Genomic DNA, 26,196 nt, shown 5'->3' with positions numbered 1-26,196 from the left:
GAATAGAATAATGTGTAACAGGAGTAAGCTACTGTATATGACGCTCTAAATGCACATTCAAAACCATCCTTTGGTTTTTTCACGGGATTTGTCGGCAATAACAAACATTGAATATTACCAGGATTATAATTTAAGGTAGTAATGTACATGGCTGATATTTGATATCTCTACAGAAAACAACGCACTATTATTAATGTATATCAATTAAATGATGGTGTCAGCATTTTTGACACCTTAATCATTTCACAATTTAACTTTCTTTTGCACTAAAAAATGATTAATTGGAAAAGCTTTTTTTCTCTGTGGGCTGTTTTTATGGGCTGAGTAAAAATATTCTGTTTGTGTTTCTGCTGGATCCCGTTGATCAAATAGATTTAAGAATGAATTTTCTAAGGTTATATTTCATTAATGTTGCACCATCTGTATGTGTTCATGCAGATTTGGGAAGTTAACTTTTTATTTGAACAATTGAGAGCATTGCCAAAAATGTGATAAGACTGGTTGATTGTATAATGTTTTTTTGTGGCAGAACTGATAAAGCTATAATTTAACGTCCACTGTGTGTTAATCTGACATGAGTGAAGTCCATGAAAATGAATAAGCCAGGATGAGCATATGGAGGCATCTTTTATATCTGCACTTCATTTTCACTATTAGCTATTGAACTTATGATATTTCTATAATGATATGGTAATAACTAACTACAAACAAATTCTTTATATAATGACTTTTTTTGCCCAATTAAATTCCTGGCTGTTAAAAAGCAGAATAAAGTTATACTATATTTTGAAGCTTTTATGAATTGTGTCTGTGTTTACCCAAAGTCTGATTCTCATGATAATGTATTAAATAGCCATTTTCAGGATAACACTGTATAATCTTATGCTCCTATTCCTGAGTCTCTTCCTTGATCTCCCATGCAGAAGCAGCAGTCAGCAAAGACATACATATCACTTTCTTACCAGCAAACAGACCAAGCATCATATGACGCACAGAAGAGGGAAGAAGTTTAGTCGCAGAACAGTTTGTTCAGTTCTCTGGGTCAGTCGAGTCAGGGTGTGAGTAAGGACAGTAAAATATAAATACTGTTGCTGTTTGATGCACTGTTCCTTCCTATCTATCTATAGCTCTACCCACTTCCTGTACGGAGGACCATAAATCAATGTTTAACACTTTATATTGATTTTTTTTTTTATTATTAGATTAAGAATACTGAGATTAAGTTTCTTGCATTTTGAGTCTATATATATATATATATATATATATATATATATGGTTAGATAAACTATTCCTCTTTTATGTAGTTTTCTTTGGACAAAACATTTGCACATGTGCCTCAAAAGTAGGATGATGTGCCTAATCTGTGGTAATCACTTTGTCGATTGATAGAAAATATATAATTTTTTTAGCACAATACGATATTCCATTGTCAAAGGAGCTAATTTATTGTGATGACTTATTTTATGTGACGGTAAACTATAGGTATTGACAGTTTATCTGACTTCCCCTTGGACTGAACTTGTGAGACATTGTACTTTTTCAGTGTTTCCTGGGATGTCATAAACTAGACTCCAGATAATCTACAGTGGTCACCTGGTAGGGGGATCTGATGAAGACATGATGTTGAATTGCATTATGGGAAATGTAGGATCCTGCTTTCTTGAGAGTTTGAGCTTGTTTGGCCTGGTCTGTATAATAGTCTTTTTCATTATGGGAGTAGCCCTTTAACTCCTTGAATCCACACAGTACCCCTAACGAATTCTAATTCTGAGTTTTTGGCACTTTCTAATTGGTCAAAGCATGGACCCCTGCATATTTCTAACGTTTTTAGCTCAGCCCACTTTCTAGGTGCCCGAAATTTGTTTTCCTGAGCTGTGTGTCTCCCTCACTCTCCTCCTCACCTCCTCACCCCTGTGTGCAGTCAGTGCTCCACATTGAGTTCAGCCCCTTCGGCTGGAGGCTCGGGTTTATCTGGACGCAAGGAGGAAGCCATTCAGGAGCTTTGCACCGCGAGGTAAAGAGAGGATCCGTGCCGTCACAGGGGGGGAGAGAGAGGAACGGTTACCGGGGATTTGACATTTTCTGCCTAATCTCGGGTTTATTGAGGAGCCATGGCGGTGTTCTCTGCGCTTTGGGTGCTCTTACTGTGCCAGCTTTTATCATCATCCTCAGCCCAGGTAAGGATTGCATCCTTTCATTTAGCTGGCTGCATTTTATCCTATTGGTGATGTTTGCTTATGTTGGTACCGTTTAATGTTCATTAACTTGCAGAACTGTCACCTGTGGGCCCATATATTGATAATTCATGTGTTGATGGTGATGACAGTCGCTCTCTTTTACAGCTGTTCAAGCCTTGACCTGCATGCTTGAAACTTTCCAACATAAAACCTGATGCTTGCTCTGATATTTAGTAGCTACTCTTGTACAATTATCTTTGAGTGGATGTTAGTGGTATTTTGTCTCTCAGGTTTTGCAGGCCTATTTTTCTCTATCCCATATCAGCCTAATTGTGTGCAGGTGGCTGTAACTTTCGCACTGTTTGGTGAAGTTGGGGTTCTGTTTTCCCCTGAACCTGTGGAATGCACGAATTGGAGATCAGTGCCCCTGCGTACAATGCCACCTCTGTTCACTCAGGCTCCCTGGAGCAGGGGCTCAATTGGAAGGACCTCAGCAAAAAATAACAAGTTTATTTTTGTTTAGATGACAATTATTACTGATTTATTTGAATCATCATCAAAAAGTAGTATTATAAATGTACTTTAGCCTTCTTTTAGTGGATAAGTAGAGATGTAAAGCTTAGGTACACTTGGCTATGTTTATCATGGTTTGCATTGAATTGAAGATCTCTAGTTACTTTTTTAGAAATATTAACACATTTTATTATCATGGTTGATGCGAAAGTACATCAACAATTCCTCATCTTCTCTATGTTATGTCACACCACCACTAACCCTGTCATTTATACAGTATTTTTGACATGGAGAGGATGCATGATTTTGATAAATTGTTTTCTTGCAGAGACCGGGCCCCAGAGGAGCCACCGGGCCACAAGGATCCCCAGGGCCGGACGGAAAGGATGGCACCGATGTGAGTTGACTAGATTGCAAAAGCTTATGTTTACTTTAAATGAATGTGCCCTATAATGTCTGCTTCATTGAGATTAAACCAACTCCTGTGAGTAGATCAAACAAATGTGTATCACCTCTTTTAAGTGGGGGTTTTCTTTTGTGATTAATTAACTTGGTCTTATTTTATGAAAAAATTGGATGTCGAGTTACATATCAAAACGTTTTAAAAGTATTTGTAAATCTGCGCCACAGTCTCTAAAGTTACAGTTTGCACTGAGTTGTGCTTCACATCTTTGTCTTGTAGTATTAAGAACAATCCCCCCAGTTACTACTGGAGACCAAGTGTTTTCATTGTGCATAAATGTGGCTGAAATGTCTCTCGATGTTACTTTTTATCTCATTGACTCCTCCCCCAAAGCCCCTCCTACATGCATTCAATCATAACCATGCATAACAGGTAGGCAGGGTTTAAGTGTGTCAACTAAATCAACATGTATGGTTGAAAGGAATTGAAAAAAAGCTTAGATTGTAATCATAAAGGGGATGGCTTTGCTTCTTCCTTATTTGGCCATATTAACTCAGACAGTATCATATCAGTGAGCCTGATTTCTGTAGTCAAACATGTGTCTTGTCAATTAATGCGGACAATACAGTAACAATCAAATGAAATGCAAGGGATATTACTGTTAAACAAAGTTAGCTGTTATAAAGGGTGTTGGTATATGGTTAACAATTTAGGTGATGAAAGGAAATGTAATTATGGGTTAGCCAAGTGAAAAGAAAACTTTGTTAACAAGGTAAACCCTTTATATCCATGACATTAATATCTTTGATTTTTGTCAAACCTTTTCAGTTAAATGAAGAGCGACATTTGTAAATATTGTATAGCCTTTTCAGGAAGTCTTTAGTTGTGATTATTTTTGTGACTGCTCTAAAGTTTGGGCACACAGAGGGCCCATTCATACATTCCCCAACCCGGTGAGACCCTCTAGAGTTGCTCCTCACACCTCCTCCCCGCTCCTCAGCCCCCTGCACAAACCAAACTGAAGCCTTCATCATGTGAGCGGTTTAGTGGTGTTTGTTCTTCCCCCAGTCGCTGCAGAAGCTAAACAGCATATCCTTTTTACTTAGGCTCACTGCTTTAGGTTGTGTTGTTGGTATAACACTGAAGCTATTGAGGGATTTTATCCAAAAAACTCTGTCTTTACAGTTGAACTCTGTCTTTACAGTTGAACACTGTCGTCTCTGGAAGTATTTGGTTGAATGAATGAATGAATATAATGCCCGTTTTGTCAGGCTATACTACATATTCTTTCCTTTTTCATTAACAGGGCAAAGATGGACCTGCTGGACTGCCGGGGAAAGCCGTAAGTTTAACCAACTAGTCAAGTCAGTTTTATTTAGTTACTGTATTTAAATAATTAAAGTAATGTCAACCGCATAACGCTATTTATATTGTAGTTGAACAATCCTCTTGACTTAGAAAATAACAGTGTTTAATAAGTGCAACCTGTATCAGTGTGCCAAGATTAAAAAAAAACCTTCACCAGCAGTGTACACATTAATAAAACCCTGATACAGATTGTTGTCTTCCACACATAGCAAAGTGCATTGCAATGAACCAGGGCACAAGGGAAAGGTGTGTATTCTATGAAAATATAATATACAATAGAAATAATGAAATCCAGAAAAAAAAGTACAAGACAAAATAAGAAAAACACAATATTCCCCACTGCTCTGCTCTCCCACTACTACCCTGCCTTCGGACAGGTATGATTACAATACCCTCCCCCTTTTCTGACTCATTCTCCCCCCTGACAATTTTCTGTACAGTCCCTTTATGTAGCCAAAAGACCCACACATTTCTCCAAACCTTCAATCCTTTAATCTTTATTCTGATAAGAAAACACTCCCATAAAGTGCTTTTTCTTTTAAGGGAGCATTTCATGTTCTTCATATTAAAAAAAACCCAATTGTTCAGTTGGCTGGATAACTGATTTCTTGTGCACTAATCTTTAAATATATATCTGTGTAGGGTCCCAAAGGGAAAGCAGGAATATCAGGGGAAGCAGGAAAACCAGGCCTGCCAGGACTACCAGGAGTGGACGTAAGTGTTTAATTCACACAAACACACAGACAGCCCTTATACCACCAACACACCACCTTTTGTCCATGTCAGTCCATTTAAGGATGAAATGCCTACTAGTCTTAAAGTGAAATGACTATCGATTGATGTTTAAAATAACACGAGCAGAGCACGAGGCAGTGATGTTTACAGAGATATTTTCTTGCTCTTCAGGGTTTGACAGGTCCTGATGGCCCTGCTGGGAAGGATGGACCCCATGGGGAAGCAGTAAGTGTGTTCAGTCTTTTGATCTTGCCGAGGATACACCTAAGGTTGCACCCAATTGAGTTTTTAAGCGCTTATCCACTTTAGCCTGCCCCCCCCATTAATCAACCAGTTGAAGTCAGCCACGAGTAAGATACATGTGTGCAGAAACATGTGTATTTGATGCTACTGTATGAAGCTGTTTATAGGGGGTGTCTAACAGGGACAAGACCAGTGTTTCAGCACTGATTTGTCGAGACGGTTCTCCCTCCTGGTGGGATTATTTTTAATGAGGGATCACAATCTGATTTAGTCCTTGCTGCTTCCCTAATCCGGCCTGGAATGCCAAATGTTTCCCACCAACCTGTGAGACTGTAGGGGAAGATCTGCCACTCCGACGCTGAGTGAGGGTGGTTGTTTCACCTGAGAGACACAAACAAAGACAGAATTACAACATATACAACATATACAAGTGCACCAACAGGACTTTTATTTCTCACATAAAATATCAAGTTATACAAGTATAAATATTGAGGGACTTCTGCTGTAAAGCTGAAAACTCACTGTCAAGACAGATAACGCCCCTGGCTTCTCAACTAATTATCCAACCTAATGAGAAAACTGGCGTCAACCAGTGTCCGTAGTTACTCAGATTACTGCAGTGTCACGGCTGGTTCATGGTGCAGGATCACAGTGGAAGAGTTGTTTGAGACGGAGCATAAACTGGTTCTAAGCAGTAATCAGCCAACAACAATGACTGTTCATTTTCAGATTAGGTCATGTATTCCAGGTCATTTCAGGCTACCTCACATCCATTTGTTTGTAATTTGTCATTTGTGTGCCTCAGTGTACTTTGTTGTCTAGTTTGCACACTGAGGAATGCAGAGAAAGAATAACACCACTGCGTTAGGACTGTTTTCTTTTGCCCTCTCACCTCTGAGACAGCACAAATACAGCTGTGAAGGAGGTAAACAAAGAGATACAGAAGCAAGATAAATGGTCATGGGTGGGTTAGTCTGGAGAGTAAGGGGCTCACACGAAACCACAATATAATAGTTTTTTCTAGGAACGATTTAGTAGGAGTCGTTTGTTTTTACTGACAGAAATAATTCATGGAACATTAACTGAAATTAGGAAAGGAAAGAAGAAGATGTACACCGAACAAGTATCCGAGCAAAAATCCTTGGAGATTGCCTGATAACTTGATGTGTAACGAGAAGTTTCTTTAAGGGAAAGACAAATTATGTTTTAATTGATTGTAATATTTGCCAAATATTTGTGATCTTCCGCTTATTTATGAGCTACAGCAGAAGTCCAAGCTTCCAATTTTTCATTAATTGATTATTACCTTTATTAATTTAATGGCAAAACGCCATTTGATATTACACGTTTTCCAGCACTGACTGACTTTAAACCTATGTTAAGGTCTTTATAGAACACAAGATAGCGTAATATAATGCAACAACTCCTTTTCTCTTATTGTGTCTTTAGGCGGAACTAGTAGTTGTGTCAGGCACAACACACGCCTATCATATGCAAAGCCTCATAGAAAAAACCCTGACAAAAACCAAATAATGCCGTTAAATGAAAGCCCTGATTGGTAGGCTGAAGTCGTGCAAAACAAATCTCAAACTCATTTTTAATCCGTCAACTATAGTTTTAATTGTACGAAGCAAACAATGTCTCCACATAGGCTACTCTTTGCCTAAAATATATATATTTTATTTAATGTTACATCCACACATGAATCAGCATCATGTTCAAAGAGTTATACATTTCAAGGTTCCCTTTTGGTTTGATTGTGTCCGAGAGGTTCATTGTGAGATTTTGCCTTGTTCTCTCCAGGGTGACGCTGGACCTGCCGGGCCAACTGGAGCTCCTGTAAGTACCCCACATACTATGCATCACCTAATAAACATCACAGAGATTCTCAGCAGTTGCTCCTTAATTCCTCTGATGTGTAACATAGTTACAGTGACCATATTATATTTATTTCAAATAAGAGTGCCTGCTAATGTTTTAGGATGATTAACAAAGCTCACCCTCTAAGTCATCCAAACTCTGGCATACAACAGATTAAAAACCATTAAACCACGCACACAATTGTTGGATGTGAACCAAGAACAACATTTAATGTGTGTGGTGTTAACTATGATGATAGCAGTAATAAATAACACGATCATTTCTTTGTAAAATCAGGCCTGATATAAACGAGGTTCATGTAGCCCCCGAATTATATACACTTGACACTTACCGTCTGAATAGCACACAACAATCTGAGCCCAGGTCAGAAACCACTTCCTTCAAAAAAAGTCATGGTGAATCTTCCAAAAAAAAGGTCAACCAGACCCAAGAATAGCAGCTCTGGAAACAAAGCGTGCAGCTGAACCAGCACACAGCTGCAACACTTCAACTTATCAGCCAAACAACCAACACCTGCACCGACCTGCAGCACATGGTGAGGCTTTGTTACAACCACTTGGCCGTAACAAAAGGGAGACACTTCAAATGAATATTAGAAAAAAACAGCTACATTTCATAAAATGAAACCAATTTAGAACAGATTGTAAGCTGACAATAATATTTGTACTGTGCTGTTGGAATCAGTAGCATGTTTGGTGCATAGTGGAAAATGTGTGTGTGCCAGTGTTGCAAATAGGTTTAGATAATCAGTGAGCTGCAGACGAGGGCCTAACATCGGTAGGGACATAACAACAACAACATTGTATTTTAACACCTGTATCTACAGGGAAATCAATTATTTACACATTGATAGATCAACCACTACAATGGCCTACCATTTTTTCTATATTACCAATTTCCAAATAAAGGTTTGCTGCAGTGCAGGCCATAAGGGAAATGGACTGGGTTCAGACAGGATTGGAGGGGCTACAACGCACATCTCGCAGATCTCTTTAAATACATTTTGCTCAGATATTGGTGGGGAAAATTCAGATTTAACTAAATATTATAAACAAACCTTTGTCTACAGGGTGAGTAGAGACACAGGTTATCAACAAGTTAAACTCCAGATGACACCACGGTCATCACAAGGACACATTATATATAATCTGCAGTTTGCTCTGATCCACATGGACTGTAAAAGCGCATATCTAGCTCACAGCAATAACCTGAGGTAACCTTCAAAGCGGATTCAATGCAGCAACTCATCACGTGGTGGATATTGATGCTGTGAGTAAATCTAATGATCCCCTTGGTGTTTGTGACTTAATTTGCCTTCCTGTGTCTTCCGTAGGGCAGAGGGAGACCAGGCGCTGCAGTGAGTACACATTACTCTCTTTTGATATCACTCCTATGTGCAGAAAGATGGAGATTGTGATGTATTTGTATCGTCTTTACATAAAACAATAGCTTATTTGCATCCTGGAAAAGTATTCTTATACATAATATTACAAAATCCTGTCACTCTGATTGTGTGATACATCGTATACTTTGATGTCATGCCAACACTGTGTCTTTTGTTTTCAGGGACTTCCTGGAACCAACGGGTTGTCAGGCGGAGTCGGACCCCACGGTCCAGCGGTGAGTACCTGTCTGATCTCTATAATTACATTTCCTGGAGGAGTCACATCCTTTTCAATGAGATGGAACAATTATTTGTGTTATATATTATTAATGCATATATAATTCGATACCTGATTTGCTACAGAAAACTTAATTTAGGTGAAAATGTGCAGCAATAAACATACACAATCCTCCGCGGTAAAAACAGTAGAGGTGATAGTGATTGAGATCCAGGTGTTTTTTTTATCTCAGCTAAACATTACCCTAAATTACTAAATTACATAACAAGACAATAAGATAAACCACTGAAGAGTTAGGCTCGGCTCGACTCATGTTTCTACTGGATCATACTTTATTTTGATCAATAAATGCTTATACTTGCTCAATTTCCGTAGATGCTAAAGTATTATTTGCAGTAGTGTGAAATTATTTTATTGTCTGGGTCAGAATTAATCTTCAAATCGGGGTTAGCATTAGAAATACAGTCACCAAAACAGGTATAATACTATACTATACAGAGATATAACAAATATATAACACCTTTTGTAATGTGATTTGTAATTTAAGAAGTTTAGAGTTCCCCTCCAAAGATGTAAAGACATGCTTGGAATAATAATTTGTGTTTGATGTGTGTTTTCCCACACAACAGCCTTGTTAAACATTATACTGTAACTTTGTCTCCCCTGTTGAGGAATTCAGAATCAATATGCACATATTTTTGATTTAAAAGCTTTACTAACAACAAGATATATCCTACTTCCCTGAAAAGTCTGCTGTCAGTGTGCTTGAAGTCTTTAATTTGCATACCATTACAAGTTGCAGTGTCACTAAACTGCTCAGAGCTACAAGTTATAAACTCAGATTTAAGGGGAGCACAGAGAAACTTTACCACTTTTTTAATTTTAGAAAAGGCGTTCGATTGTCACCTTTTTAGGTGGATGGCGAAGTGTCACTCTCAAAGTACAACTGATTGTTATAACTGCGACCAGATGACCTTGCTCAGCTGAGACTTTGATAAATGAAAAGATGAAAGTTGTCTATCAACTCATCTTGGTGCTATCTATCTGATTCTCAGGGTCCCGAGGGTCTTCCAGGTCTTCCCGGACCATCTGGTCCTGATGGACCACCAGTAAGTGCAGCTATCATTAATCACTGGTGCTGCTGGTACTATGTGATCATTGAGTCTGATATCCTGCTGTTTGCTGTTACACAAGATTTTCCCAATTTGGAATGAATGTCTGTTCTTCACACACAGAGGCAGGGATGTGTCAAAATGTTTCAAATGTTAATGTGTGTTGTTAATCCTCCCTCTCTTCAGGGTCTTCCTGGTACTCTTCAGGATCTTAGCGGGGACCTTCTGGTAAGTTTTCAATCATGCACCTGTGAGAGCATCATAATGAGCGCAAGCTGAAGAAGCATACGATGAGTTAAGTTGCTCAATGTGTCTTCTCTGTCCTCTGCAGTGTCCTGCTATCTGCCCCTCTGGTCCCTCTGGTCCTTCTGGTATGCCAGGATTCAAGGTAAATACACTTTCTGTCATGGTTGTTGTTTGATCGTTGTCACCTTGCAGTCTCACAACACATGTCTTCTTTTACACTCATCATGTCTGTATTCTATTCTGCTCTTATAGGGTCACACAGGGCACAAAGGTGACAAGGGAGAGTTTGGGAAAACTGGAGAGAAGGTGAGTTCATTATGCAACAAATATATATGTTGTCTGCTATCAGTAATATAGGTTATAAAAGAATGGAACCAGCCGTGTGCACAGGATTGTTTTTTCTACATCAGCTGAGGAGGTCAGTTTTTCGGTCCGATTTGGTTTGTTTGTACGTTTCTCTAGAGGGAAAAAACTGTTAGCTTGAATTAAACATGGTGGAAGGTGTTTGTATCGATCCTAATCATGGGGTAGTTACAGAAATTATGTTTAACTTTAGTTAACATTAACATATAGGGCATGGGCTTGGCAAAGGTCTTCTCTCATCGAGTGCCCTTCTAGTTACTGAACCACTTATCCTAAATGTCTTCCTCTGTCTCTAGGGTGACGCTGGACCATCCGGCCCACCAGGTATTCCTGGCACCGTGGGTCTGCAGGTGAGTTACATAAAGATTATTCACAACATTTTTCATGCATTGCCTACAAAGAAGTTTGGTCCATCAGTATATTTAGTACAGCTTACCCAGGAGTTGTTTATGATGTTTTAAAATGCCTCTGATGTTGTGTTTCAGGGTCCACGTGGTCTCAGAGGTTTACAAGGCATAATGGGATCTGTAGGAGGCAGAGTAAGTTATTTTTTAGAATGACCACCTTATTCAGCTTCTTATCAGTCACAATGCAGCCACCTAAAATATGTGTACTTACAGTTGGATTCCTTTGACCTCTCTTTGTCTCTAGGGCCTGCCTGGTTTCAGAGGAAAACACGGCATTGTCGGCGTCATTGGAAAGACAGTGAGTCTCTCCTTGTTTGTACCACATCTGAAAACAAAAAAAAGTCTTTGGTGGTAATTAACAGCCAGGATACACGGCTGGTCCCATCAATGAATAGCTGTTTGTGTTTCATCTGATGTCTCCAGGGTGATGTCGGAGAAAGCGGACCTCAGGGATTCAGAGGACCCAAAGGAGGAATTGTAAGAAGAAGACTTTAATTAAGCTTCACAAGTATATACAAAGAATTATAAATGACACGTTAATGTATCTTTCAACAGGGTAAAATTGGTCCCAAAGGAGGCCCTGGAGGATCCGGACCCAAAGGAGAGCCTGTGAGTGTATATCTGTCTATAAATTATACATTTCTAATACACACCACCTCTCAGTAACACGAGGATCATATTTGATGTTTTCTACAGGGTATTCCTGGCAGAGATGGCAAAGATGGTTCTCAAGGATTAGATGGCGAGAAGGTAAATTGCACCAATTTCTTTCTGTTTTCTTTAGGCTTTGTGGAAAATCCAAATCAAGTGATTGTGTGATTGAAACTGATGTCAATGTTTTTGTGCTGATAGGGTGATGCTGGTCGCCATGGGGTTGTTGGAGAAAAAGGACCAAATGGACTTCCTGTGAGCATTTTGAAATAGACTTGGATGTTCCCTGATGAATTACAATTAAGAGAATAGTTGAGTCAGATGTCTGATTCTCCAGTCTAAGTAGCAGTTTGATTCTTCTCTTACAGGGTCTTCAAGGAAGGGCTGGAACAAAGGGGTCTAAAGGAGGAGTTGTGAGTATTACAACAAAGTAGAAACAAGAGTGTAAACTGACTAGAGGACCATGCAGGACAACTTTAATTTCTCCCTTCTTTTAAATCAGGGTGACGCAGGGAAAGGCGGTGAGACGGGACCCTCTGGAGAGCCAGGTATTCCTGTATGTATCTGATGGGCTTCTTTGGGGGGGGGTATTATCAGGTCACAGTGTCTTTGACATGTCACTTAACCCCACAATGTTGCGTCTGGACTCTAAACCTTCCTCACCATCTGTCCTCTCCTTTAGGGTGACATCGGCATCCCAGGAGAGAGGGGGTTATCAGGAGCCAGAGGAGTGGCTGTAAGTTAATGTCCACACTACAGACTAAGGTGTATGTGTTGTCAAATTGCTGCACTGCTTATTTAGCTAGAAATAACTCATAAGCATCTACTCCATGGAATTTATAAATAATATGTTTGCTTCATTTGGGAGCCAATTCATTAGACTTGCTGCTGCACAGATGGTCTGCTGAATTCAACCAATTTATAGACTTTCCAACATTTCGAAGTGCACTGTGCTAATAACCAGCGTGAATATAAAGAGCATCTATTTTAGACCACAATGCATAGCAGCATTCAGCTAAGATAAAAGTAGAAAAAAGCAGGATAATAAACTACTGCCCTTCAGGGTTAAATATATTCCACTGCAGCTGATACAGTTGCTTGCTAGTAATGAAGGGCCAGTGATGAGAGCAGGTATTCATAATAGAGGAATTTATAAACAGGGAGGTCATTGTTTTTCACATCCAACCCTGTGGCGAAGAAAAAATGAGATAAAACAACATAGGAATTACACTTCTCTCGAACACGGCACTGCATAATAAATCATGCTGCCCTCAACCTTTGTGCCAATGTTTTTCAGTTCTGATTCTCTGAATATACATTAATATCCATTTAGTTTTACTACTGTAAGCTCTTCATGGTTTCATGACATGACTACATCTGTGTCTAACAGGGAGGAATTGGACCAGTGGGCAACGCTGGATCCCAGGGAGTGAAAGGTTTCCAGGTCAGTTGTACGACATTATCGACTATTATCAGGTTATTTTGTATATCTTTTGGGTAAACTCACTGGCTGTGTGTCTCTGTCATGAACTACAGGGGGTAAGCGGGTCCCTGGGTGATCCCGGTCTTCCAGGTCCAACTGGAATCCGTGGAGAGTTTGGCGAAAGGGTGAGTGTGACGTATGTGACGATATGAAAATTGCCCTAGGTCTTAACGTCATCTAGTGTAATCCATGATACCTTATATGGCTGTGACTTTCTTACAGTAATACAAATATATTCTCTCATTATTATCAATTGTTATTTTCTTGGATTAAATTATGTTTTAAACATAACACGTCGTTCGTAATGACCTACAGATTATCAGTTAGCTATCATAGAAGACCAAGAAAATAAATAAACATCTTGCTGGTGATGCAGACAACTATGGAAAAAAACATCTTCATATTATATTATACATTTTTTCTACACGAATATAGGAAATATGACCAAACAATGTGCATTAACTCAAGGTCTTTATCATGGTCTTTATATTCAGAAAATATTGATCGCTGAAACAACTGAATTATTTATTTATTCTCAATACGTTGACATATTGTTGATTAATCTTCAATCATCATTTCACTTATAGCACCAGCTCAAACACAGTAGGTACAATCCCTCAAAGAAATCTACATTAAAAGGACAGACATAAAACCAAACGTCTCTGCACACCAGCATATCGCAGACAGATATGTAACTGTCCAGGTACAGCATGTCAATACTCAGGTCATCCCCTCCTCAGTCTTAGTGGTATGAACTCAGACGGCAGCCAGGAGAAACTCAAACACAAAAAGGCCTCCTGTTCAGAGTCTGAGGACAGAACAAAGCCGGTCTTTATGCCGCTCCTGGTTCCCCTCGTCAAGCCCACCTTACTTCCCGTTCATCCCCCTTCCTTCTGCACAGCCGGCTTCCACAAATATCTCTATATTTATTCTCTCTACTTTTTCAACCTTTTAGGGTCCAGTTGGAGCTTATGGAGCTAAAGGAGACATGGTAAATATTCAAGTCCGAGTTCAAGCTAAAATACAGAATGACTTCCTGTGTGTCCAAAGAGACACAAGAGATCGGACGTTTCTTAGTCAGGTTGTTCAAATTTAAAGAAAACTCATAGTAAAAAACTAAATTTAACTTTGAGTTATCTGTTGTGTTCTCTAGGGTGTGGCAGGAAGTGACGGTTTACCAGGAGAGAACGGGGAACCTGTAAGTATATATTTTTTCCACTGTTCAATCAGAATCCAAACACACAGTGTGAATGTCCAAGAGACACATTTCTTTGTCAGCTATCAGTTATATAATTGGTTTAGCAGGAGTAAACACATTAAACATGACATATTTGAAAATCTTCACATTGGTCTCCCATCAGTTGTAATTGATATTTTCTCATACTTATTTAGGAAGTACTTCATTTTGTTGCACAAGTCAATTTTGTCCTCTTTTTTTTTTTAAACAGCCTTTAGTATTTTTGCTGCCAAAGGATATCAGAGCAAAACATCTGTTGTGTTTTTATAAGAATGTATTATGGCCATTATTTAAATTAAATCGATGCATTTATGTTCTAAAATGTTTTGTCTATTTTATTGGTTTGATCATTTGTATAATTTATTGAAATCTTTGGATCGCACTGACTTGAAAACTGCCATACAGATTAAGTTTGTTTGCTGTGTAACGCTCAATAATGTAAAGTCATTTCGCCAATGTTTAACTAAACACACAGGATGTTTCTATTTTCAGGGTCCTTTCGGCCCAGTTGGACAAAAAGGAGAGGTGAGCGACATCAATGTTATACATCTTTCTGCTTGAATATGTGTTCATCTTTTGTTATTTTGTGTTACTGTACTGTCTCTACGAATTACCCAGGGACTAAAAAGTGTTTTGAATTTAATCGCTATTTTGTTACTTGTGTTTACTCTGATACTTGTATAGTGTTTTATACACCTTCATGGACCTGATCACTTAAAATATTTTAAAGATGCAATAGCTGAACCTCTATTAGCACTTAACTTAGTTAGTTTCAATGTTGTGTGTGTGTGTGTGTGTGGGTGTAATTAGCAGCACAAGTTTGTTTCCAAACTCCCTTTGTGTCGGCTCCCTTACTCATCATTAAAATGGAGCCTAGCTCCGAGCTGCTGCCCACTTGTCGAGTTGTGCTTCACATTCCAGGTTTAATAGGATTAATTAGAGATAGGTATTTTTGCTTGAGCTTTAATGACCTGTTCGCTGCTACCGCCACAAGGGAGACGAGTCACATTAAGAGCAGCACAATTTATGTAATTAGAGACGCCATATTAATCCACCCCCACATTGTCTCAACAGACCTGTGTGCTCCTTGGATTGTGTTTATTAAACGATCAAATCAGAGGCTTATGGATGTTTTTAGCTCCACTTTGGAACAAATTCATTTCTTTATTTTTGCAAAAATGTACCGAGTTATTTACGAATAATACTCTGTGATTATAGTCAGGAAAGCGGGGTGAACTGGGACCTAAGGGCGTGTCTGGTCCTCAAGGAGAGCTCGGAGCAAGAGGGCCTCCTGGGAAGACAGGACTGATGGGCTTCCAAGGGGAGCAGGGTCTGCCTGGAATTGCCGGAAAGACAGGTGTACCCGTGAGTGGTTTTGTAAATCTTTAAGGAGCTTCTGATTGATTGACGCATACGTTTTTTATTTTATGAACTGCCTGAAAACATGGGGTATTTACTTGTGTTTCAGGGTATACTGGCGAGTGAGCAGCACATCAGAGAGCTGTGTGGCTTAATGGTCGATGGTGAGACTTCTTAATTGACCTTGTTCTGTGATTTACTCCAGTGTAGGATACAATCTAAACTGGATAATAAACCCTATGGTGTTTTCTATCATACAGACCAGATTGCTCAGCTGGCGGCTAACCTTCGAAGACCCCTGGCCCCTGGGATGGTGGGCCGCCCCGGACCTGCAGGACCTGTAGGAGAGCCAGGAGATGCTGGCTCTATCGGGCATCCAGGTTCCCGTGGACCCCCAGGGTACAGAGGCCTGTCAGGAGAACTTGGAAACCCAGGAACAAGAGGTGTGAAACATTAAAATCAGTATGGACTGATCTATTGAAAAAGTATCACAAGATAAACCTGAGGGTGATGAGATGATTAATGGGATGGGAAAGGAAAAGCCAAACAAATGGGCATATGGTTTTGAAGTTCTCTCTGATTCTTGGTTTTTTGGGGATAATGGTCAGTGGGCCTTGATCAGTTATTTAAATGAAACCATTTGATCACTAACAGGGGCCGATCCCCCTTAATGGAACTGCTCACAATGAGGAATACCTCTTGTCAAATAAAAAAATAAAAATAACATTTCTGAAATACAGATTAAACGTGTAAAAATAAAGTACTCAAGTGGAGAACAGTACTTGGGGAAATGCACTTTACACCATTGATTAAATTGTTCTGTTTTCACTACAGGTAATATTGGAGAGCAAGGAGATAAGGGATTACTTGGTAAAGCTATTGATGGGCCAACTGGAGACCAAGGATACCAAGGTATGTGGCCTGAAACTTTCAATCTAATTTGTAGTTAACAACGTTGTAGCTTAAGCTCTTATTAAAGTCAGTAAATACTGAATAATTTACTGGCGCAAATGGAACATAGTCATCATAAATGGGATTAGCTACACCACTGCTATTGGTGATAAATCAAAATGAGACAATGTGAATCTATTGTGTAATTTGAACTGTTGGCATTGAAATCAAACAAGAAAGATATGGTGGGGAGTTTTGTTAAGGAACCCCATCGCCTCACTTCGCAAGTTTCATCAACCTCATCACACCACAGGCGCCACTGCTTGCCGTGTATTGTGCCTGAGGTGAATGACCTTTGAGGCGATGTAGTTCCTCTAAATGTAACACTTAATCTGGTAAATTCAGAGTTTACCCTCCTCCCAGGCTATATCATTATTATTATTTTGTACCTACTGTGGCCCTAATAGGTCAGTTACATATCATAGAAAACAACCGCTTCCATTTGTCTCTGGCTCATTCCTTCTATGCTTTTCCACAGGTGTTCCTGGAGTAGCTGGAATTGTCAAAGACGGGCGTGATGGATCTCCAGGAGATCCAGGTGAGCCTGGAGAGTCAGGCAGGGTGGGTAGGACTGGGCACCAGGGAACACCTGGAATCTGTGACACATCAGCCTGCCAGGGAGCATCAGTCGCTGGAAAATCCTCCAACCCCAAAAACCATTAAACATCCTGAAACCTGGTGCCTCCCTCGAGGAGGAAGGGTGATACGAGAGGGAAGGGAGGAATGAAGGAAGAGAGTGATCACAAAAAATGTCCTCTTTATTAAAATAACTTTATCACAAGATGGGAAGAGTAACATCAAACAGGTGTGATATTTTGAGAGGAGGAACATCCGAGGAGTGAGATGAAAACCAGAGCAACTGAGAGACAAAACATCAAGATGACATCCAGAAACAAAGTGGACCGAGGCCAAGAAGAGTCCCAGAGAACAACAGCAATGCTCCAAATACTACAGTATCACATAACAAGACTTGACAACTGGAAGAGAACGACGAGTCCTTTTGTGTATACAAACTTTGTACATGCCCCCATTACCTTGGTTAAAAATGTTCTGCAGATGACTCTAAAAACAACAGTGACTGGCTCTGAGGTGAATGTGCATGTATCATTGCCCATTCATGTCAATCACAGGTGTTACCTCAACATTCAAGCTAACAGTGTAAAATATGGAAACAGGTGGCAGAGGCAAAACAACCTCTGTCAAGGAGCTGTGTGTGTATTGTAAAAGGAATAAAAAAAACACAAATACCCAGGTGCCCAGAAATTGTGTAGATTAATGCAAAAACTTTTACCTTTTGATAGTCTTGTTTTTTTTTCTACAGCTTCTTTGTTTGTATTTTTAAATGATTCTTTAGCTTTGAGAATCAACAACAACAATACTTGTGGATGCATAAATCAGACATTGTAAAATAAATGTAAGAACCTTAGGAGCAGTCTTTTTTTTTGGGTAATCTACAATGACAACATCCACTATGTACTACCGGTGCTGTAACTATTAAATATACATGACCTTAAATACTATTTATTATTTGTGGGTGACTGTTGTATGTACAGTAAGATGCTACAGCGACATGTTGTAAGAAAGAACAAATAAAGCCACTTTTCAGTAAAGGATTACTCTTCTCTGCATCAAATGAACAGTCTGCATGTCAGAGGAATATGCTAACAGAAATGAATATCAAGTTATCCCATTCATTTACAGAACTTTAAATTAGGAGCAGATGAATTTTAAGTGCATTTAAATATATGATTTAAGAATAAATGTCGACAAGAAAACTGAACTGAACATACTCTATGAACATTTAGAAATTTAAATTAATTCAATGAAAATACAGTTGAATATGAAAAGGTGCTCGGATAGTTTAAACTAAATTCATCGCTGAAGAGTTGAAAATCTAGTCCATCCAGAACTATCTGCTGTTTGCAAAGGGAAACAGCGCCACCTACAGTATGTATGACATGACAATCATTCATGTGTTGTCTTAAGATGCTGCAGAAAAAAACCAGCCCTGATTAGATCAAGTATGGAAAGGGTCATTGCTCTACCCCAAGAGGGATGCTCAGCACCGTGTCCATCTCCCGCTGGATCGGGTTCTTGCCTGAAGAAGGGCTGGATTTCAGAAAGTGTTCTTTGCCCTCAGTGAAAGCCCTCTGAAACTCCTGTTGGGGGGAGAGTAGCACATCTTTCTGGTTAATGAGAGCAAGTATTAATAGTAAAGCTTTCCAAAAAGGGACCGTGCTGGTGAAACATTCTACTACTCGTTAGGGATGGGTATCGTTAAGGTTTTAACGGTAATACTACTTTTATCGATCCGGTCCTCGAACGGTATTTTTATCGGTTCTTTTAATAAAAAAAAAAGGTAAATGATCTAAACAAAATAAATTAAATAAATAATATTTCACATCAAAAGAAACAACAATGTTTTAACAAATCATATTAAATAATCTGATGACAGAACTGTAAACAGAATAGCTGAAACTTTAACTAAATAAATAACTCTCAGTTTCCTCTAATCATTAACCCATGTTTGTATAATGGAGTTAACTCCTGTGTTGCTGCTAGCATACATAACACCTGACGTGGAAACGTTACTCGTGGATGGGGCTACAGAGCTGCTAGAAAGACAGTGGAAAACGGTGCATTCCTCCGTCTGAATGTGGAGCACTTTTCCAAGATGTTTGGACAAATTGCTCGTGTTACCGCCTTACATGCTTAACTCTTATTGCACTTTTGGTAACGAGCATTGTCCACATCGAGACGGGTAAAGTTTAACCACACCTTGGAGCGCGTTCTCTTCAACATCTCCGTGCGTTGCATGACCACTTGCCTCTTCTTAACAACAAAGCATTCGTAACCTCTATGTGCTTTATTACAGAGAATCCATCTATAAGACGCATTGCAAAGGAACACTAAAACAGGCTTATGTCATATAAGGAAAATGTAGGCAGCCTTAGCCTCACACTGTCACTGTCTGACAGAAACTACAGAACTAGATCATTCCCACACAGTAAAATAATCAAGTTAATTATTTTAAACTTTAAAACTCAGAAGAATAAGATTTGAACTTTAAGTTATATCAAGCAAATGAATAATGCTATTTAACTGAACACAAATGTACCTCTTTGAAGGTGTCTCCATATGTTTTATAGATGTATTTAAGGAAGGCAGTGGTCATCTGCAGGGTGGTGACTTTGTCTGTATCCGACTCACAGAATGGCACCAGCATGTTCAGCTCATCACAGTACAAACGGATCCTCTTCCTGTGCAGAAAACAATACAAATGTTTATAATCTCTCTAATTAATACATTTGTCGTTTGGCCAAAGAAATTCTAAAACCAAAATCAGTTGGGAACTTCCCAGTAGAGAACCTAAAACCAGGGAATGTTTGGGATAGGTGCTTGAATTGAATTGAACATTTATCAAAATCGACTGGAAGAGCCAGTTGCAGACTGACAAAGCATATTCTAGTTTCTGCAGTTATTTATTTATTCCATCCTGCCAGCACAACCAATCTTTATTCCTAGTTGTGTAGCTTAGCCTCTGTGGCTGAGCATTGTTAGCATAGTAAAACACATGTGGGTTAGGGCTGGGCGATTTTTTCGGTTTTCACGATTAATTTGCATTTTTACTTTCCTACGGTTTGTGAAATGGCTGAACCGAAAAATCGCGATTTAAAAACATTTCTAGACTCCGCAGATTTGTTTTTGCTTTAAGGGACTCCGTAGTAGCTTACTCTCTCACTTTCCAGAACGCGCCCAAAATTCAGCCACATTGCCTGTGACTACCCGATCTGCAGCTCTGCCCGATCTGCTGTTGTTATGCTGTGTTCGTTATTCTCGCGTCCAGGAGAGAAGCTTTAAAAGGAGACTAAATGGAGTCTCTGAGAAGGTTCAAATGGTGCTTTAATTAAAAAAGCTCTCGTGAGCGAAGGGAAGAGAGCGAGCTCCACCTCTCCAGCTGATATATCTCCTCCGCTGGCTCGCCGTGGGCCGGTTGGCGCTGGGAGCCGGCCCTCCACGTCTCCAATGTTCGTTGTTGAGCATAACAGAGGACTCCGACATTGTACATTAAATATATAACTAAACACGCCTGTTCTCCTCCTTATCTCTTTCATGACTTTTCATTTAATACATTTTAAACGCTGTAATCAATACTCCAAAAATACAGGAAATACTTCACGGCTGGTTTCATTTACGGTAGTTCCGGATGTTGTCTCATACTACTACCCACGTCTGTAAACAAACGTATTCAAATAAACTGTACCTTCATTTAATATTCAGCAATAATAATATCTCCACGTCTATAGTTGTAGTGTTGAAATCAGTATGTTTCGGTGTGCAACACTCCGTGTCATATCGCTACTAAATTCACCTCTATAGTAAATGGTATATTAGCCACATGCTAAATGCTAACCGTCCGGAGATGAAGGATTTTCAGAATAAAACTGGTTGTGCACAAGAACTTCTAGTTTTTCAGTATAAAACAGCATTTAAACTGACGGTATGCGTAACATTTATGATATTAAAACACATTTTACACCTCACCGTGTTTTATTCTTATAGAAGTAAGAAGAGAAGTAATGGGGCAGAAACCCTCCTTTTTACGCATTTTTTGCAAAGAAAATATGTATTTACATTTTGTCTTGGTCTGGTTTGTTTAGAAAAAAACAGAAAAAAATCGAGGTTTAAATCTAAAATTGTCCATTAGTTAGAAAAAAATCGCGATTTTATTTATAGGCCAAATTGCCCAGCCCTAATGTGGGTATAGCATGCCAAACTCATTTGAGTATACATACTATCATCATTAGCAGTGTTAATTACACATCCACTCAATTAATACAGAATTATTTCAAATGTATATATTGGTTATTGTGACCTCAATTGATCAGAATGTTTTGTTATAGAGCTCCAATCCCTATTACCTGCTTGTCATGGGTCAAAATGCCAAACAGGAAGTGAGAGCATCCAATAGGCTTTATAGTAGATGGGACTGTACCACGTTGAGCAAGGACAGAGTTTGACATTTTATATAGTTAACATTTATATATGTATTATGAAAATTAGAAAAAATTGTTTGAAATGTTTGTTGTTTAACATGATAATTGTATTGTCTTAATTCAATATGCACTGGCAGTACTCTCTCTTTCACCGTGTTCATATATCATTTTGTTGACTACCTTTTATCCATGTATTTTTTCTTTTAATGTTTATTTTATTAGCTTTTCTTTTTAATGACTGATTTTAAATGCCATTTTCTTAATCTCTTTCATTTTTTGTAAAGCACTTTGAATTGCCTTGTGTTGAAAAGTGCTATATAAATAAACTTGCCTTGCCTTGCCTTGCCTTGCCTTAAATCGCTGAAATATTGGGAATAAACAAGGAACTCATTCCGGACACAGTCTGTAGGGAAAGCTGAGTAAGGCATATACACCTTTGAAATTATATTTAATTAAACCTCATCAAAAATGTATGATGGTGCAGAAACACTTTCAGCTTTTGGTTATGGGTGCTCACCTGCGTTCCCTCTCCTTAATGTTGTGTCTCTCCCTGCGCTGGATATGTGACATGTGGGGTCGAGCTCTTTTCCTAGTGCTGCTCCCTGATTTTCCGGCGAAGTCTGGGTCAGTCGAAGCAACCTTTGTAGGTTGAGAGCTTTGGGTACTACCAAGCTTCCTGAAGGCAGTACGTGTCACCACATCATCTATGGAAAACACCACGGTGTATAAGATGTAAATAGAACACAAACAATAACATTTGTTTTGACAAGACAAGGTTAAGAGTCCTGATTATTACTTTCTATGTTGAACAACAGCTGGTCCTCTGTTGAGTTGCAGCCACCGGTGAACTGAGATTTTGTACCAACCCTCTCTGGGCAGAAATTAATCGAGAAACTCTTTGGGATGATTAAACCCTGGTGCTTATTAGGTTCAATCATGTGAGGAATATGGCCAATCACCTGAGGTCCAAACAGGAAGAAGAAAAACATATTGATCAATTAATTCTGCCTGTGATGCCCTTAAAGCTGTAGTAAATTGCATTTTAATATATTTGTTTCATACTTGTTCACACATGTTGGGTATTGGGGTAAATACACCCCCAACAAATGGGCTGGAAACATCAAACCGCATTTGAGGGTGTTTGACTGCATCTTGAGCCTCAGCAGACTGCTGCAGCATTGTCAGAAAACTGAAACACAACAACAAAGATCTGGTAATTTCCATTAAATTTAGCATTATGGGGTTCTGTTACTTAACACGTAGTAATACAGATTAATAGGAATGCCTACTTGCTAAGAACTGCCGACTTGATATCTTGATGTCTTGGGGTGTCAGCAGACATGGTGTTAAACCTCTTCTCCAAACAAACTCTAGCAGCAGATACAGATTTTTTCTGTGAAAATGAGCTGCTGTTGGAGTAAGGTTCACTCTGGCTGTCTTCTCCTCTGACTCTGGCCAGCACAAAACCTGGGACCTCTCCATAAGAAGCTGGTGTCTTTTCTCCTGGCATCAGACTGTGGTCATCAGTTGAAGTCGAAAGGTCAATAGCTTGAGTGGTTGCTAAGGGGGATTGTGCTGTGGATCCAGTGGTGTCTTTAACCATCACTGTAGCACTTGGATGAGATTTGGCATAAGGCAAATCTAAAGGGGTAATGTGTGCCTCCACATGTGCCTGGATAAGGTGCTGAAAGTTTGTATATTCAACCTCTGACAACTCCATCATGCCGAGCTCAGGTCCCATCATGGGCCCATGATCATGTGTCAAACATCCACCTTGGCTCAAAATCACCCCAACAGGGTCAAAGGTGTGTTCTCTGGATGAAGGTGATACATAAAGGGAAGACATACTTCACTCTAGAGTTGGGATGAAGAGCAGAAAAAAAACGTTCAGTTATACCAGAACAGGCTTTTTATAGTAGCTACAGTCCATGTTAACAGTCCATGGTAAATTTGCACTATCTTCCTTTTAAAGCACCATTATATTATCTTAAATTGAAATTAGTTTTGTATTGTGGTGAACACCTATTAATACACTGGTTCAGTTAATTCAATGGTACATTTGTATAATTGTATGCATTTTAGTGGCTCTGTATTCGATGTGATATCAATCTTTTGTGACTATTTTATGAGATTGTAATTCTCTACTGTGAAGTACTTTGAATAAATTAAGCTTATTAATATTATAATTATTAATATATTGTTATCAACCGACCTTAACTTAATGTCGCCCTGTAAGCGGCCTTGTCCAGAGTATTAACGTTTATCCTAATAAGAAACGAACATTGTAACGTAAACATATTAACACGACATACTGTATATATACTGACATTAAACAACTAATCCACATCTTCAAGTAAACAGTGGTGTAAAAAAAATTCCGCTAGCAGTGAAATACTACGTGACATTAAATTAGCATACGAGGAACTTTAAGCTAGTAAGCTAACCTTAAATTTGACAAGACGTTGGCTATAGGCTAACGTTACATTTGAAAATACGTTTACAATCGAGGTAAATAACAATACATCATTACAAACATGTTTAAAAGTCCACTAACAAGTCGTTAAATGTATAACGAGCTAAGAAATATTATTAAACTCTATTTGCCTTATTATTGGGCCTTTACTTACTTCAATGCCAACTCCTTACTTGACCGATGGACGCTGGGTAGTAAGGACCTCTTTACACTGTGAGGCTGTCATGGCTGAAGCCTCGGTTTATTTATTTGGTATGTATTATATATTTTGCAGACGAAAAAGACTGTGTCAATATCCGTAGTGCTAAAACCCAATTGTGTACAAGCATTGATGAAAACTTAATTAATTACTTTGAGCGCCAGTAACGGAAGGCCTAGTATTTCCAGTCCATTATGCTACTACTCAACTACATGTCAAGGTGGCAAATATTGCACTCTCTTACTCTTTCAAACATATTTTTTGTCAAGATATGTTGTTTATAAATAAAGAAATTAACAAGAACCAACAACATAAATTAATTGTCTATAATACGAGGCACTATAGTCTAAGGTGACCAGATTTTCTAAATTAAAACCGGGGACATTTTGAGTTTTGCGGTCAATATATCATTAACATATCCAATTTTCATCACTGTTAAAGAAAAAGGGGGACAATTCTGGTTTAATGTAATTCGAACATTTGAACTGTTGGATACAAACAGAAGGAAGATAGCTCATGAGACTTCAAAGGTCTTTTATTTTGAAACTGTACATCAGATTGTCCAGATTCTCTCTGAGTGACTAGATGGGGTCTCCTGCTATCACCCTGAAGTGAAATAAGTCTTTGATACTGGACAGTTTTTGTTTTTATTCTTATCTAAAAACAGAGGGATGATAGCTCATATATGAGACTTCAAAGGTCTTTTATTTTGAAACTCTACATCAGATTGTCCTGATTCTCTCTGATTGACTAGATGGGGTCTCCTGCTATCACCCTGAAGTGAAATAAGTATTTGATTGACTTCGAATGACTCTTTGATTAAGGACGGTTTCCATTAAATAATAATCAAAATATAGATGGAAAATAGATCTAATTTGAGATTTTAAACAGCATACATTTTAAATTGTGCTTCAGAAAGTAATGTTATTTTAGGAGTGTTGTGAGATGGTGTCAACATCAATTGAAATTAGTCACCCAGTGGAAATGTCAATGTCTTCATAACTATACTTACATTTTACATTCACTCAGTTATAATGTGGTAGTTATACGTAGTTTGTTTTAAAGTATTATTGATCACATTATATAGTACATATTTCTTAATTTAAGCTCCAATATGAATATGTGTGGTGTGTAGATCAGTTTCAACCGGGGACAGGCCAATACAAACGGGGACTGTCCCCGGAAAACGGGGACGTCTGGTCACCCTACTATAGTCTACTGTACGTTAGGCTATGTAAGATTCAATATTTACAAGCTTTCTACATACACAGAGGTGGGATAAGTAGGCTACTTATATCTTGTACTTGAGTAAAAGTAGAAGTACAAGAGTGTAGGAATACTCTGTTATAAGTAAAAGTATAGTATTCAAAATGTTACTCAAGTAAAAGTACAAAAGTATTAGCCTCAACATATTCTTAAAGTACCAAAAGTAAAAGTAGCTAGTTTTAATTACATTGTTGTGAATTTACTCCAGTAAAGTCTTATTTAAGTGTTGTTTATATTTCACATTATTATCATACAAATCTCAAAGTTAATAAAGGTAGACCTATAGAATAAATGTAGTGGAACAAATGTAGTAGAATAAAAGTACACGATTTACCTCTGATTTGTAGTGGGGTAGAAGCACAAAGTAGCATAAGATGGAAATACTCAAGTAAAGTACAAGTATCTCAAAATTGTACTTAAGTACAGTACTTGAGTAAATCTACTTAGTTACTAGTTGTTCTAAAGAACAACCCAAACAATTTTTTTCCCCCCAAAATAAAATTTGACAAC

General features: G+C 38.6%; 2 protein-coding genes across 3 annotated transcripts; one reads left to right on the top strand and one right to left on the bottom strand.

Annotated features, from left to right (window-relative positions):
• The first annotated feature begins 1,853 nt into the window (after window positions 1–1,853).
• On the top strand, window positions 1,854–18,266 carry col9a3 (collagen, type IX, alpha 3). Its single transcript, XM_034211137.1, has 32 exons — window positions 1,854–2,177; window positions 3,019–3,087; window positions 4,400–4,435; window positions 5,104–5,175; window positions 5,368–5,421; window positions 7,243–7,278; window positions 8,654–8,677; window positions 8,887–8,940; window positions 9,998–10,051; window positions 10,241–10,282; window positions 10,386–10,442; window positions 10,553–10,606; window positions 10,960–11,013; window positions 11,149–11,202; window positions 11,315–11,368; window positions 11,494–11,547; window positions 11,626–11,679; window positions 11,767–11,820; window positions 11,923–11,976; window positions 12,090–12,134; window positions 12,224–12,277; window positions 12,404–12,457; window positions 13,112–13,165; window positions 13,258–13,329; window positions 14,160–14,195; window positions 14,358–14,402; window positions 14,934–14,966; window positions 15,660–15,806; window positions 15,910–15,964; window positions 16,061–16,243; window positions 16,635–16,712; window positions 17,230–18,266. Exons 1-32 carry the CDS (start codon window positions 2,112–2,114, stop codon window positions 17,412–17,414), a joined length of 2,037 nt encoding a protein of 678 aa, XP_034067028.1. The 5' UTR covers window positions 1,854–2,111; the 3' UTR covers window positions 17,415–18,266.
• On the bottom strand, window positions 17,492–24,405 carry LOC117543084 (transcription factor-like 5 protein). Of its 2 annotated transcripts, none has more exons than XM_034211139.1 (7): window positions 24,376–24,405; window positions 23,038–23,602; window positions 22,811–22,937; window positions 22,545–22,707; window positions 22,266–22,452; window positions 19,870–20,011; window positions 17,492–18,910 (listed from the first exon to the last, which is right to left on the bottom strand). In XM_034211139.1, the coding sequence occupies exons 2-7, from the start codon at window positions 23,592–23,594 to the stop codon at window positions 18,785–18,787; spliced, it is 1,302 nt and encodes a 433-aa protein (XP_034067030.1). In that variant the 5' UTR covers window positions 23,595–23,602; window positions 24,376–24,405; the 3' UTR covers window positions 17,492–18,784. The 2 variants fall into 2 exon arrangements, with proteins under 2 accessions (XP_034067030.1, XP_034067031.1); XM_034211140.1 differs by lacking the exon at window positions 24,376–24,405 and adding an exon at window positions 23,961–24,037.
• Window positions 24,406–26,196: the final 1,791 nt, after the last annotated feature.

The sequence above is a fragment of the Gymnodraco acuticeps genome, unplaced genomic scaffold (genome assembly GCF_902827175.1).
Source record: "Gymnodraco acuticeps unplaced genomic scaffold, fGymAcu1.1, whole genome shotgun sequence".
NCBI classification, from domain to species: Eukaryota; Metazoa; Chordata; class Actinopteri; order Perciformes; family Bathydraconidae; genus Gymnodraco; species Gymnodraco acuticeps.
Note: the sequence above shows the minus strand (reverse complement) of the source record. Positions and strands in the feature narration are given on the sequence as shown.